At 45.3% G+C, this 16,051-nt stretch overlaps 1 protein-coding gene across 1 annotated transcript in view; it reads right to left on the bottom strand.

The window, feature by feature from the left end:
- The window catches only part of TMC3 (transmembrane channel like 3), a 39,793-nt gene that overhangs the window by 18,492 nt on the left and 5,250 nt on the right, over positions 1-16,051 (bottom strand). Inside the window, exons 3-9 of the mRNA XM_072784756.1 lie at positions 10,333-10,414; positions 7,527-7,633; positions 6,612-6,710; positions 6,368-6,510; positions 4,806-4,953; positions 4,147-4,190; positions 1,401-1,548 (exon numbers count right to left, since the gene is read on the bottom strand). Coding sequence (XP_072640857.1) covers positions 1,401-1,548; positions 4,147-4,190; positions 4,806-4,953; positions 6,368-6,510; positions 6,612-6,710; positions 7,527-7,633; positions 10,333-10,414 — 771 coding nt within the window. The remainder of the gene's footprint in view (positions 1-1,400; positions 1,549-4,146; positions 4,191-4,805; positions 4,954-6,367; positions 6,511-6,611; positions 6,711-7,526; positions 7,634-10,332; positions 10,415-16,051) is intronic.

Here is a 16,051-nt window from a genome sequence, read left to right as displayed (position 1 = left end):
TTGTGCCGGGCCTGCCTCCTGTCTGTACTTCTGGCAACCAAAAGAGGACATTTAGCTGGTAATAGGGAGGTGGGAGCTAAAGAGAGACATAATTTCTGAATATGCCCTTAAAACCTTAATCGATCTGCCAACACACAAGCACATATTTACACAACCTGTTTAATTGGCATGAAATAGAAGGAGAAAAGTTGACCGAACATTGTCTCAGGTTCTGAAAAATTACTGTATGTTGAGGATAAACTATATGCATCATATCACCTACACATTTTGCTTTATGAATCCCATAAATGAGGCTCATTTCCATAGCAGTGGTCAGAGAGATGACCCCCCTGCTTTGTCTGCCTTTCAAATCGTTGCAGGAAAAGTGCACGTGACTTCCAGGGCAGCAGCAGTTTTATAGCAAATATTAAGAATTATAAGGGAATGGGCTGGGGGGCACCTGGCTGGCTCAGTCAGTGAGCATCTGTCCTAGGCTTGGGTCATGATCTCAGGGTCCTGGGATCGAGTCCTGCATTGGGCTCCCTACTCAGTGGGGAGTCTGTTTCTCCCTCTCCCTCTGCTGCTCCCCCTGCTTGTACTCTCTCTCTCTCTCTCTCTCTGTCAAATAAAAAAATAAATAAATCTTAAAAAAAAGAATTATAAGACTGCTTATAACTTTCCCTTAGCCATTTCCTGCTGTGAGGATATTCACATAAATGAAGGGAAAAGATCTTTTAGTGAACAAACATGGTTTGGGAAGCATTGTTTGTAATTTAGAAATACAGAAATGACCTCAGCGTGTAAGAATTGGCATATGGTCAACCGTGACATGTGCCGCAGAATATGATTCAGTCACTAAAGCCCGTGTGCGGGGGACGTCCACTCCTGGAAACGTGAGTGTGAAGAAACACCACGAACAGCTGAACACAGTCGGCAAGACCCAAAGGGAAACAGTAGGGTGAATGCTTGAAGAACATGTTGAATCAGAACCTTTCCTGATCGGGACCAATGAAACCATTCTATCAGGTCTCAGGGCATCACCACTCTGGCTCAAAGCCCTTGCAGTTGGGCTCTCTTCTCTAGGACAAGAGGACTAAGTTAGGGATGCCTGAGGGGCTCAGTTGGTTGAGCACCTGCCTTTGGCTCAGGTCATGATCTCAAGGTCCTGGGACTGAGTCTCACATCAGGCTCCCTGGTCAACGGAGAGTCTGCTTCTCCTTTTGCCCTTCCCCCTGCTTGTATGCTCTCTCTCTCTCTCTCTCTCTCAAATAAATAAACAAAATCTTAAAAAAAAAAATGAAGAAGAAGACTAAGTTCTTCCAGGGAGACATTTTTAGCTAGCCTACCTAGGTAGGACACAACATGGGAAGACTGCTCTTGCTTCCCTCTGGGAGGGCACGTGCAGATCACACGGCAGGTACCTCATTCTTTTCCCAGAGCGTCAGCTCCTTCTTCGACTGCTCCAGCTTCTGGGACCGGTCTACCACGAAGTAGATGAGATAGATGCTCCCAGCGAGCGAGAGAAGTACCAGGATGTTGGCAACTACCCTCAGGCAGATGGTCACCGCCCTGTGGGGAGAGGTGGTATGAGGACGCATCCTGCGGGCTGTGCTCAGGGTGCCCAGATGTACAGACACCAGACAGCCACAGGACCCCTCTCCTGTCAAGTGTTCCTCTGTCCTGAAGAGTCAGCGCTCTTCCCTACCCACCCCGCCCTGAGTCCAAATTCCTCATTTCCTAAGGGATTCACAGTGACTTATAAATCCACCCAACTCCCATCAGTGGGACTGGAAACAAGCATTATGAATGTGACGCTGTACAGAGATTTAAGAGGTAGGTGATTAGCTGTCTCTCCTAGAACATAAGCTGTCTTGATTTGCTCTTCTGTTGTATTCTCAGCTCCTAGAATACCTAGACCTAGATGAACAAACAAATAAAGAACAACCGAATGCCAGGAGGTGGAACAAGGGTTTGCTCCTACCTTCCTAATGCTGGGGAAAACTCACTGACTCCAACTGGCTTACTTTATGGCATCTGCTTCTGCCTTTGGTCTTAGCCTGGAATTCCTTGCAAGCAGAGCCTCAGGCACAGACCCATTTGCACAGAGTTTACTTGGGACGTGATGCCATAAGGTCTGGGGGGAAGACAGGAGGAGAGGCAGCCAGGACAAGGGATTGTGGTGGACTTGGCCACAGCTTGGGGCTGCTGCAGGGCCTGCAGAGGGGCAGATGAGCTGCACCTCAGAATGGCCCGCCCAGAGAGAAATAGGAAGCTTTTGTCATCACTCCTGTCCCTACTGGTCAAGGGTGGCTCCCCAAGCATGAACCCCCAGCATTGCCCCCAGCCTCTTGGATTCCCATGCCTGTGCCTTGACAGGGGTCTTGTGGGTGCCCTGGGGTGACAAGCAGCAGGTACCGATGAGGGGTACCAGGGGCCTATGCACCTGGCTGTGACACCTGCACATGGGCCGTTACACCTGGACACTGGCCGTGGCACTTGCACAGCCCTGCATGGCCTTGCCTGGCAGTGGGCACTAGAACAAGAGGTGTGGCCAGGAGGCTCTGAAGTGTACGCAGAGTGTACCATCCTGTCTGTAAAGCACAGTTCTGCCTCCTGAGTGACCTGGGGCTGGTCATGACCCTTTTTTCTACATGAGTCTTGACCTTTCATCTGTTCAAGGAGGAATCTCACTCCCAAATGAAATGATAGACATCACCTCATCTTTCTGTGGAGAACTTCAGATAAAGAATCTGAACCCTGGAGATGGAAAATCTGAGCGAGAGTGAGGCCCATAAATGCTTTTTGGCATCCACTCTCTCTTGTCCCCAGACCATGCTGACATCATTGGTAGGGCCAGGCAAGTCATGCATTATGGTCCCGCTGTCCCCACCAGCACCTGTTGATCCTCGTGCTGTTTGCACCAGAAAATGCACACGATGGGTGTGGGGTGAAGTCTCCAATCAAATGCTCATTTTCCCATTTCTCTACTCTCTTCCTTCCCTGTCCTGTGATAATACCCTGGATATCCCTGAATGCCTGGTACACATCCATTTACCTCAAGTTTTAGCAGAATGAGGAGGATTCAGGATTTGTCTGATTCAGGAAGAGAGGTGAGAGGCAAGTTATTCATGCTGTTGACATATTTGCTTATAATAATGCAGGATGGAAGTACCCATCTTTGAGCTGGAATGCTGCAGTTTTTAAATTTGAGGTAACACTGGAGTCACCTGCACATTTTGCTTTCCAAGGCCTGCTAACAATGTGGATTCTTGGCCCCCCCTCCAGAGGTTCTAATTCAGTGAGTCAGGGTGGGTGCTGAAGCGGGCTGCATGTTTTGTGCCCTGGGGTGACTTGACTGGGTGGGTTCTCTCTGCCCTCGGAGAAGCACCGATGGAGCTCCATCCTCATTTCATGGGGAAGAAGTGGAGGCCTGGTAAGTCCAGGGACCTTCCCGGGTTGTGGAAGCTAAGCTAATGACAAAGGGAGGGCTGGAGTCCCCTTGCTTGTCTCCCATGGACAGTCTTTCCTGCCACCGTGTCCTGCTTCCTCCCCTCCCCACATCCCCTGCATCCCCCCCATCAGGCTTTCTGCATTGTGGGAACTAGTCAAAAGGCGAAAGAACCAGTGAGGATAGCAGGGAGTGGACATGGCTGTCCCATGAGGACAGGTCATTGTCCCTTCCAGGGAACAGTGATTTCATGCCATTGGTTCTCTCACTGAAGGGCCTCACCTCCCCAAGGCAGCCCTCAAACCCTGGGGAAGTTCAGACCTGAGACATCCCCTTGGAAGGCTTGTCAACAAGAACTGGATACTACTCCCATCTTATGACCTTGGGGATCGCTTGCTAAACAAAATAATCTTTGCTTAATTTAGCAAACTAGAAATCAACGCTAAAAATACCTTTTATTGTCTAAGTGAAAGAAGTTGGTCAACTTCAGAAGTCTTACCCTGTCGCCCGATCTTACTTAGGAGGGAGGAACCACTCCTAAATATGGCTATCAAACCATTACAGGCTTGCCATGTATCATATTACTTAGAAGGATAGATTTTTAAGGAGAAAGATTTGCCTGACAATGTGTGGAAATAAGATATAGACAGTCTGGAAAGTTTTGTGCCAAATTAAAATAGCTTATCAATAAATGAAGAGTGGGGAGGGTCCATACGTACAGGTTTTTGCTTTTCTTCTTTTCCTGTTCTTCCAGGATGGCCTCCTTTTAAGAAAAGACACATCCAAATTAAAAGCTCAGCCTCACCATTAATCATAAATCTTTAGAAATATTTCATGCTAAGAAATTATTTATTCAGTATTTTTTAGCTACTCTGTGAGATTTTATTGACATCGATGCTTTGTACAATAATAAGTAGATGAAAAAGAAATCGGGGTTTGGGCAGAGGAGGTAGATGATGACATCGTTTACATAAGTTAAATTATCTAATTTTCTCAAAGGGGCAGCATTTAGCTGTTTGCACCAGTCAATAGACCCAAGTCCCCAAGTGAGTTTGATGACATCATCTTGTTACCACTAAAGCTTACATCCCTAACACATATGTGTGTATTGGCTCGCAAGTGCCCTGCACAAAGGTCGTGATCCACCATACAAATGATCAAAAACACACCAATTGACATTTTAGGGGGACAAAATGGAAAAATTAAGATAAAGACATTTTCATCGTCCCTTCCTGTGTGTGCTCCATGGGATCGTGGGGTGCGGTGCATGCCCTGCTGTCCTGTGGACAGCCCCTTCCCTGGAGCACTGGGAGGAGGCCTGGTGGCTCCCCGGTGAAGGTGTGACCCCCCACCCCGGGCCCCTGTGTCCCCCACTCACCCTGATGCTGTTCACGATGGCAGCCGTTTTGCTCTCCGCAGCCTCCGGGTTGCCAATGAGGTAATCCCAGGCACAGAAGACCCGCCAGCAGAAGGTGTAGTTCTCATTGGAGGCACTGGCCAGGCTGGTCCGGGAGTTCTTAGCCATCCTGCAGGAGAGGGGTGAGGGCTGCGCGTGAGAGGCAGGGGCCGGCTGGGTCCCGTCCACCCCAGGGCCACTGCTGGTCCACGAAGGGCCCCATACAGGTCAGGCCAGCACGGCACCTGCTGGCCTCGGCCCCGCTCTTGTGGCAACGGCACTGTCTGGGTGTGGGGTAAGCCCATCTGACAAGTGGCCTTGCCCCGCGGTGGCCAGGAGGTCACCGCAGGTGTGTGCACCTGGGGGGCCAGCCCCTCCCATCTCTGTGCAGTGTGACTGTGACATCCGACTCTCCTTAGAGCTGAACCAGCCTTCCTGGAGGCCCTGCCTTTGAGGGGGTAGCCTTTCGGGTCCCTTCAGCCCTCAATAAACCTTAGATGTTTCTGAATATCATCAAACAGTCACCATCCCTCCCCAGCGGAGAGTCCCGCATCCTTCAGACTGTTTCTCCAGCTACTCTCTCCCTCCATAGTTCTTTGTCCTCAGTTTTCCTCCATCTCTCCCATAAGCTGTGACATCTCGAAAAGGGCTTGTCTTCCAGGCGGGGTCTGGAAGCACACAGAAGTTAAGTGGGGAAGTTTCTTGTGAACCGAAGGCCCCCAGGTCACAGTGCACCTTCTCAGGCTTTTGTTGTTTGGTGGTGATGATGATGCTCATGGTCTTTTTTCACCCCCCTCAGCACTTGTATCTGCCCTGGGCTAAGATGCCCCACAGGGCAGGTGACAGGATACACCGGGCACACAAGGCACACAGAAGTAGCAGGTGAACCAAGCAGAGAGGGGCTAGGTTCTCCGTGGCCTCAGGGCCCACACATCCATCCCCCCAATTAGCTAGCTCCCATGTAGAAGCACAGAACATGAAAGCTGCCAGGGAGCCTGGCCGTCCACCAAGCCCACCTGCACATTTTACAGATGGGGCCCAGAGAAGGGCCAGGAGGGGCCACAGGTCTCATGGTGGGGATGGTGAAGGACTCCTGACCCCCAGCACTTTGTTTTCCTTCCCCTGTGCCTCTGCTCGGTGATGAACTGGAGGTGCAAACTGCATCATGATGTAGATGAGCCTGGCCCCTGCAGGACTGGTAGCGAGGTCACTGGCAAAATGCAGCCAGAGGAGGATGTTTTGCTTTCTGCAACCTCTGGCCACATAGACCATGTTGTCCCTATCTCTGTGAGAGCAATGACTAAATTGTCTGAAGTTCCCTTAGCTGCTAAACCTATGTGATTCTTGTTTCTCCAGACCCAACACAGAACCTGGCACAAAGCAGTAAATGTTGAGTAAGTGTTGGTTAAAATGCGGCTATCTCTTCTAGCCTTGGTCTCCTCATCTGCAAATTGGGCACAGTTATGCCTGAACTCTACAAGTTATGGAGCAGATTGAGATCATCCACATCATTCTTGGCATGCAGAGAAATTGAGCAGCCATACTTTTTCAAGAGGATGATGAAGCTGTAAGCAAACACGGCCATCCCCACCAGGAAATAGGCCAAGGGCAGCCGGTAGCCAGCTCTCCCAATCCTTCGCTCCCTGCCATAATAGCCGTAGAAGAGCACTGAGTACTGCAGGTAACCCTGTGAAGAGAGAACTCAGTGTCATTTCCAACCTAGGTTCCAGAACTGCCACCCAGTCAGCCCTCCTTCAAGATAGGAGTGCGGCCAAGACTCAGCCTCACCCCCAGGGACCAGACTGTGTCCAGGTCTTGAGCCGAAGCCACGTGCTCCTTGGGGATGGTCTTGCTGGCTGTGCTTCCAAAGGGCTGGCCTGCAATGAGCTGGTAGAGAAAACAGGATGTCCCATGATCCTCTGGGGGGTGGGGAGGGACCAGAAGAAGAGGGGTGGGTGGCCGATCCCCAGATCCCTCCCTATGGCCTGTGACGGTGCTGCAGTTACAAGATCTCTAGGGGCTGCGTTTCTGCTTGATTCTCACTGATGGAAAAGTAATCCGGGGTGGGCTGATGTTCTTTTTTCGATCAGCCTGCCTGGGTGCTCTCTTGCTGGGCTTCTACAAGTGGATTTTTGAGGTCACTGGGTTTCTGCATGGGAAACAGTCCCATTTACTTTGTGAGGATGAAGTTTAGTTGAGAAGCGGGTTTTATTTTATCACAGCACTGGTGAACTGGCTCATGGGCCAAATCCAGCCTGTTACCTCTTTTTGTATGACTCAAGAGCTAAGAATTGTTTTTTGTTTTTTTTTGTTTGTTTGTTTTGTTTTTAAGAATCGTTTCTGCACTTTTAAATGGCTGGGGAAAAAATCAAAAGAAGAATAATATATTGCAACACTTAAGAATGATATAAAAGTCAAACTTTAGTATTCGTAAATAAAATTTGATTGGAACATAGCCACCGTCATTAGTTTGTGTACCGTCTGTGGCTGCTTTCACACTGCATGGGGGGTGACAGGGCTGTGACAGGGATTGTGGGTCCCCAAAGCCTCAACTATTTACTACCCGGCCCTGCAAAGAAAAGGTTCACTTCATCCTCTTGATTATCCTTCCCATGAGGATAATGCAGGCAGTTGCTTATGAGACTCTCACATCTCTTGTTTCTAAGGCATGGCACTTCTGATTTTCCCTAAACTAGTTCTTACCTCTGGAATGACAATAAAAGCACCTGTCATAATCGTGAGCACAATATTAATTCCAAATAACCATCTCAAGAATATGAAGTAGGAAGCAACCCCAGATCCAAAGTGACCTAAAAAAAAAAAAGGCCAGAAAATAAGAATGGTAAAACACAGTATAAATAGGATGAACACTATAAACCCCTTACTGTGCAAAGTTCTCTGTACAGCAACACTGCAATGTTTTGTGTATCAGGACAAAGACGAAGAAGGCCATGATTATATCAGTTGGGGTGTCCCCCCAAAATAGTCATTTGTGTGGGTCAAGATGTTCATTAGTATTTCCAGTTATAAGCACAGAAAAAAAAACCCTAACTTAATAATTTCCCTTATGACATATTCATCTAAAATACTTGTCAAATTTGCAACATTTCACATATGTTCAGAAGAACTAGCATCTTCTAAGAATTTCATAGATGTATATTTTTATTTTGTATAGTTTTGAGAATTCCAAGGATTTGTATTAATTTCAGGGTATATAGCAATTTGCTAGGTGTTAACATTAGGGGAAACTAAGTGAATTACAAGAACTTTACAACTTTTCTATATATCTAAACTTTTCTATATATCTATATTATCCTAAAGCAAAAAGTATATTCAAAACTGAGCTTCTACTAAGAAACTAAGGGAGCATAGAAATTAGATGAGGAAGTGAGTGATTTGTGCCATACTTAAAAAAAAAAATCTCTTGAGTTTTTATTTCAAATTTAGTTTGTGTTTGGCATAGTAAATAGGAAAACACAAAGCCATCACCAAGAAAACAAAAACATTACCTATTTTGAGATCATTAAATTAAACTACTAGAATGAGTTAGTTTCTAGTAAACTTTCAGTGTGTTCCCCATTATTATTCTATGTGTATAGTTTTTTTGTACAAAATTGGCATTTCTCTACAACATGAATCTTGAATTATTCATATATTATAAGCATTTTTTCATGTAAAAACTATTCTCCTATAAAAGAAATATTATTGTTTCATCAACTGAATTTTCCATCATCTGTTTAATCTATCTCCACCATTTAACACTTAAATTTCTGACTTTTCACCAGGTAGGTGATTCCTTAAGGTAAGTAAGCCTGCAATAAATAATTTCCCTCCAAGGGCAGGTTTTCTGGAAGCAGAGCCTGAGGAAGGGGTCCAGCTATTATGACATACTGAGGAAGCACTCTCTGCAGAAAGGGTGTGTGGGCATCAAGCTGAAGGGGGGCAAGGGAAGAACTAAGCAAGGAGGTGGTTTCCCTGGAGCCCAGCTTTACTCCATCCCATCCCAGGGGGACCCTGGAAGACAAATTGCACAAACAGTTGACCCACTTTGCACAAGGAGCAGGACTTGACTCCTCCTTCCTCAGGGACTGCTTCCCTCTGGGCCCTCCCTTGGGGCGTGGGGCAGGTGACCTGTGCCCAGTGGCTGGAACAGCACAGGCTTAGGGCGATGCTCCAGGGAACGGGCAGCTGTGAGTCACAGCATCAACACCCAGGGCAGCCGAGAAAAAAGCTGGACCAGCCAAGCAATCCGGGTGGGGTACCAACTTGGTAATCGTGCATCAATTTTGTTGTGGCTCTTGTTTCTCTGGTTGTTAGGGAATGGAAGAGTTTTATCAAAGAGCACAAACATTATGAAGGCTTTGGTTACAAATTTTAACTTTCCCTTAGAAACGCCTTTCCAATTTACATTCCCACCCACTGTGTAGGAAAACTCTAAATTCCATTTAAATGCTGAAAATTGTTTTTTCTCCATTTGTCTGCTTTTAGCTTTGTTTTATGTAAGTATAATTTCTTTTATAGGTAATTAAATACAGCGCTGTTTTCCTTGATGATTTCCTTCTTTACTTTCACAGACAGGTTTGCATTCACTGAGATCACATGCTCTGTATTTCCTTTAATTCTTTCATGGCTTCCTATCTCCTATTTAATGGCTCATGGAACCTTAAAGCGAAGGATCTAAGCATCCTCTTTAAAACAGTTGAATCAACAGTTCTAGTATCATCTATGGTGCTATGCTACAGTTTCAACTGCTGTAGTGTTTATAAATGTATTTTAATGTTTTGGTTATGGAAGCTCAATTGCATTTTTCTTAAAGAAAAATTGTTTTTGATGAATCTTTTGGTTGTGTTTCTTTCATACAAGTTTTATGATCATTTTGTCGAGTACAAAAAAAGAAACAACAAACCACATTACATTGAGATTTCTACTAAAATTACATTAAACTTGTAAGCTGATTTAAGAAAATGCACATCTTCAAATATTAAATCATCCTATGTCTCTTCAGAAGACCTTTTAAACTTCCTGTGGCCTGATTTTATAGTTTTCTTCACTACAGATTCACTGTTAAGTTTATTCTTGGCGTTGTGTGCTGCGTGTTATGTGTGTACAATGAGTCTGCACGTTTGTGAACCTGTTGTGAACGTGACTTATTTATTTTTTAGAATATGCTTTCTGAATGGTTATAATCAGCTCTAAGAAAATGCAAGTTTCCGAGGTTTTGTTTGGCAACTGCTCCCATGACTCTCTTACTCTTCTGCGGTTTTTAAACCTGATCCTTTGGGGTCAGTGCTGGGTCTGACTCCCGAATGAAGTGCCAGAGTGGCAGAGCCGCAGCGACAGGGGGACCACAGATGTCTTCTATCCGCACCATCCCAAGTCCAGCCCCAGCCTGCACCATGCACACAGTGTGACTACCAAGGGACCCACAGCTCCTCCCTCCTCAGGCCTGGAGGTGGGCTGGCCACTTGTACCTTGTCCCTGCCCCACTCCTCCGAGTGCCCATACTTACTCTCGATTTTCTTGATCCTCATCTCCCAGGGAATGAAGATGACCATGAAGTTACAGGCCAGACGAGCAAACTTCCGCCAGAGCTGAAAAGGAGGGAGCAGAGTTTGAGAACTTTACAGTTGTCAAGATGGCAATGACTTTGTGATGCTACGGTCCTGAGGGGAGCACAGGCCCCCAGACACAGTGTCTAATACCTATAGCTATGATTTTTCAAGACTTTAGGCACAACCAGGACCAAAGCAGCCCCCCTTGTCTTCTCTGTACCCCTGCTTGGGGGAGGGCACCTGCCTCAGGCTCTGAGCTGTGGTGTCTGTCCTGAGGAGCCCATGCCCTTGGGGTCACACCTACCTTACTCTCCCCATTCCTGCTTTGGGGAACCAAAAACACTTAATCACTTGAGGAATTATGTCCAAATGCACCCAGTTGACCCCAGCCTGGGAGTGGGGCCCAGGTGACCACAGCTCCCTGGACTGAGGACCAGGGGCCAATAGGACACCCTGAACCCAAGCCCTGCCTGTTGTGTGCCTCCCGTCCTGCCCGGTGTCCTCCTTGTGCTTGTCTCCCACTCTCTCTCCTGGCCAAAGCTGCCAGCGGTGAGATCTGGAAATTTGTCTTGTGTGTTTAAAATGCAATTGCCAAGAGTTCAAAAATCTTCTTTTTGTTTCTTTTTCCTCCAAGGAGACTAAAGCACGATGTGCCCTGACGCTGGCTCTGCTCTCCACAGTATTGGCAGGCTGTTCATTTTAACATACAAACAATCTTGGTTTGTGTTGGAAGCAAATGATATCATTGCAGAAAGAAGGCTTGCAAATGTAATTACAACATTCTGAACTCTGAGACAGCACATGGTCCTGATGCAGACACGCATGATAATGTCCTCCGGGATGTGTCTGCTGAGGCCAGAACGGCTGCTTGTAAATGAAAATCTGTTTGAATTTTATCAGACGTTGCAATTGTCCGTCTTCTGTTCATGATTCCAGACCCAGCTCGAACCTAACCACGCCCATGATGAGTTCACGCAGCTTCTCCGAAGAGAGGAATAGATCCTTCTCTCTGTAAAGCTCCCAGCGATGGATATTCTTGTAATGTCGATTATATCCTGCTTCGTGTTGCCATTAGATTTCTCCCGTGGCGTATGTCCTTTAGCATGGAGAACACCAAAGCTTGTGCTCTTTCATCCCCTACAGCCTGCAGGGTGCAGGGTGCAGGGCCACGGTGCTCAAACACCCTTGGGAGCGGGTTTGGTGTTGGAAACCGGCTGAGTCTCTGGCCAGCTGTGAAGTCCTTAAGTGTAAGAGGCACTGGGAGGAGGGTCCCAGCCCTGAGTTCTAGCACCAGCTCAGTCGTGAGCCTACTACACACTCTTTGGAAAGGGATTTTCTTTCTTTGACATTCCATTTCCTTGTCTGTACGAGAAGCAGAATTCCATCAGTAGTATTTGGGGTTACTCGTTCAATTTAAATTTTGGTTGAATTTCAATGCACAGAACACTGTAAAGCAGAACGACTTTTGTAGGTAAGAGATGAAAAACCTCCTTCCCTGTCTCTGGTGCTCATGTGAGGAGTCAGGGGCCCCTGACTCAGCTTTAAGGGCACTGAAACCCCAGCACTCATTCTGCTAACACGAGTCTACACTAGCTTCCTAAGGGAGCTTCCTCGAGGTAAATGGGATTGAAAGATGTGATTTGTTGATAACCCAGATTCAGTAAAGCGGGGAAATAAACACCACGCTTCTCTGATAATTTGCACCAAATCTTCATGGAAAGCCCTGAAACTCTGAAATGATTTGAAATTTTAAGAGCAAAGCAAAAACAAAACAGCAAAACCAAAAACCAAACTTGGAAGAATTAGATCTTAATTATGGGCCTGAGTTATTTGGTACCAAAAATAAGAATAAGCTCATTCTTTCCTCTTTGGAATGGCCTGTAAGTTCGCCTGGAATAAAGGTGTTCTAACAGCACGTATTCTAGTTTATGACAGATGCATTCATTCTGAGCATGTACTGAGCACCCATGTGTCTTTCTAGTATTGTGGGTGCAAATGGACAAGACGTATAAGATGTTAGCTGGCGCAGAGCTTGAGTTTAGGTAGAAAGAAGGCAGCAACAGATGCATCAATGCCACAGGGGGACGTGGTCCATTAGGGCTGGATGAGAAAGCTTTGTTAAACAAGAGGATCAGGAAAGATTGATCTGGGAAGGTCATACATGAGCTGAAACTTGAATGAAAAGGAACTGATATTTCAAAAAATAATAAATCATTAGAGGAGCTATCTAGGAGGCCAGGGCAGCTCATTACATCTGTGAGTTAGCACGTGCTGGGCATTTTACAGCAGAGTATGGAAGAAGGGAAAGTGGGGTGAGATCTAATTGGTGGGTCATGGGAAGGAGAGAGATTTAATTCTAAGTATAATAAAAGCCTATCTATGTATCTATCTGTGTATCTATGTGTCTCGGTATCTATCAATCAATCAATCAATCAATCATCCATCATTATCTTAGTAAGGGTTGGCATCAGTAGTTTACTGTTTCAAGGATTGCCCTGGCTCCTGTGGGGAACACAGTAGATTACTGGGGGATGTTTGTAGAAGCAAGAGGACCTGCCAGGAGGCCAATCAGTCTATATACCATCATAGGCAGGCGACAACCATGCCACAAAGGCTCTCCAGAAGGGTGACCTCCTTTGCTAGTATCATGAGAGACACAAAGGTCATAGAATATTAGAACCAGAAGGAATCTTGAGAATCAAATGTAAAAACCAAAGCCAGAGTAGGGAAACAATAGCAGAGGGACCTGGGTGTCCTGATTCCCTCTGGAGTGACGTCTTGGGTCCTCATCTCACACTCACACCTCGCTTCCTTCAGAAATACAGACATGTGCTAGTGCTGAAGGAAGACTGTCTATAAGGAGCTGGAATCGAGTGGAGACCCACGTGAATGGAGGATGCTGGCTGGAAACAGGGGAGGGCTCCCCAGGATGCCTTGTGTTCTGAAGCAGTGATTCCCCGGACAGGACCAAGTGGCAGTCCTGTGAATGGGGACCAGGATCTTGGTGCTGGGAGTCACGAAGAATGGGTAGCTGTGTTACATAAAATTTACTATTTGGAAAACAGTTACCATCTTGGGCTTACAAACCCGGGACTACACACAGAGGGGCTGCAGGCAGTACGCCGGCTGGCTAGATACCTTCTATTTTCTCTACGCAGCAGCTAGAGCAGATGCTGGTCCCCAGTGGTTCAAATAAAAATTTCTGGCATCAAAATATTATTAATATTAAAAAAACAGAGGAATGCAGTTCTGAATATGGGGAGGGGAAGAACCAAAGTGTGAAGAAGACGTTGTGGGAGAAGAATTTTCTTTGGCATTTTACTGCGTGCCCAGAAGGCAGAAAAAGCCCAGTCTGGGCTATTTCATTACCTGAGGGCCTGAAACAAAGCACAGCCCATGGGTCAAACTGGACTGGTTTGAACCACTTTCTGTAGGGCCTGTGCTCCTACAAATGTTGCGCCTGCCTGGTGCCGGCTGAAAACCTCAGGGCAAGCTCTAGGTGAGGCTGAAAATTCAGATCCCCTTTCTCATTCTAAATACCCTGTTTTTAATAATTCAGTCCATTATCAGATTACACTTTTAATCCATATTGATCTTACCGTTACTAAAAGGTGCAGTACTTCTCACTCTTATATGTCACAGGTTGTCTGAACTCAAGGGAAGGGCCTCCTAGTATTTGCAAGTGTTTTCCCATAGCATTTCAGACTTTCTATTTAGGGAAGATAAGGAAGGAGCCCAGCAGCACATATGCTTATGATTAAAAAGATAATTTTGTTTTCTGTATGGATTCCATAAAGTCTATCACAGTGTGACAGGCATAAGAAGTCCTGGGTAATCTCGGTTGTGGGAATAGATTAGTCTTCAGGCAGTCTGTGGAGAGTAAGAGGACAGCCAAGGTAGACCCTAGGGACCCTTTGAGATTTTATGATTATGTAAAATTTATGGCCAGCCTTATTTATTTATTTATTTTAAAAATATTTTATTTATTTATTCATGAGAGACACAGAGAGAGAGAGGCAGAGACACAGGCAGGGGGAGAAGCAGGCTCCATGCAGGGAGCCCGTTGCAGGACTCGATCCCAGGACCCCGGGATCACGACCTGAGCTGAAGGCAGATGCTCAACCACTGAGCCACTCAGGTGCCTCAGAAACACATATATTCAAATAGAAAAGCTTAAGTAATATTATATTAAGCTATATATGTGTGTTTATATATATATTAAACTATATATATGTGTTGATACCCTGGTATATATAAACATATCATTAAATATTTATGTGAATAGAGGCCGGCTTTAAACTTCATTAAGAATACCTTTTTTTTTGTTTCAGAGAATCTAAAAGGAGTGCATCAGCTTTTGTCTGTTAAAGTACAACAAACTTTAAAAACTAAAAAAGGGATCCCTGGGTGGCGCAGCGGTTTAGCGCCTGCCTTTGGCCCAGGACGCGATCCTGGAGACCCGGGATTCTCGGGCTCCTGGTGCATGGAGACTGCTTCTCTCTCTGCCTATGTCTCCGCCTCTCTCTGTGTGACTATCATAAATAAATAAAAATTAAAAAAAAAAAACTTCCCTAAAAAAATAAATAAATAAATAAATAAAAACTAAAAAAATACAATATCCAATATTGGCAAGAATATTATGAAAACAGTAAGCATCATGTATGGCAAGATAAACTATCAAGGGTTTTGAGAAATAATTTATTAATATTTATTAAGAACCAAAAAAAAAGAATTATATTTTTTCTATGGTGATTATAGTTCTGGCATTTATCCTGGAAGAGGAATTTTAAAAGATAGGAAGAGGGGGCGCATGGGTGCTTAGTCAGTGAAACGTCTGCCCTCAGCTCAGGTCATAATCTCAGGGTCCTGGGTGCAAGCCCCATGTCTGGCTCCCTGCTCAGTGGGGAGCTGACTTCTCCCTTTCCCACTCCTCCTTCTTGTGTGCGCTCGCTCTCTCTCTCTCTCTCTCTCAAATAAATAAATAAAGCCTTAAAATTAAATTTTAAAAAGATAGGAAAAGGAATATGTGCAAAGATACACTTTGCAGGGTTATTAACAATAATGAAAAATTATAGGCAATTTAAATATTCACCAGGAGACTAACAACTAATTAAGTTAGCTTACAGTCATCTGTCAGGGGAAACACTATGTGTAAAAAATGCATAGCAACATGGAAAAATCCTTCTGTTACGTGTGAGGTTAAGTGAAAAAAAGAAGCAAGACAAAAATGTTTGTATACTATCATTGCTGTCAGTGAAAATTATATATTCAGTGACTGGAATGTGAGATTTTTAAAAAGATACTATTATGGGGGTTGACTTTTTGTCTTCTAAACATTTATGAAAATTATTGTGATGTCTCTCTAAATAGATAATTTCAATATATACTAAAGTTTAGCTTTAAGGAACTGAATGGGAAAAATAATAAACAAAAACCTTAGCACTGAATTATAAAAGGAGCATTGGAATGTATCTGTAACTTTATCACAAGACATACAGTGAATAAAAGCTACACATATGGGTGGGATTAAGTCAAGAAAGATGCTAGATCATTTTCTCAAGGGAAGATATCCTTTTTCGGATGAGTTGGGCTCCCCCAGAGTCATGTCGAGTTGGTAAGTGACAGCATCCAGGACTAAAATTCAGGTTCTGGGACTTTTGTCCCTGCCAGCTCAGA

The sequence above is a fragment of the Canis lupus genome, chromosome 2 (genome assembly GCF_048164855.1).
Source record: "Canis lupus baileyi chromosome 2, mCanLup2.hap1, whole genome shotgun sequence".
In the NCBI taxonomy this organism is placed as follows: Eukaryota; Metazoa; Chordata; class Mammalia; order Carnivora; family Canidae; genus Canis; species Canis lupus.
The sequence above is the reverse complement of the archived record's forward strand: the minus strand, read 5'-3'. Positions and strand labels throughout refer to the sequence as shown.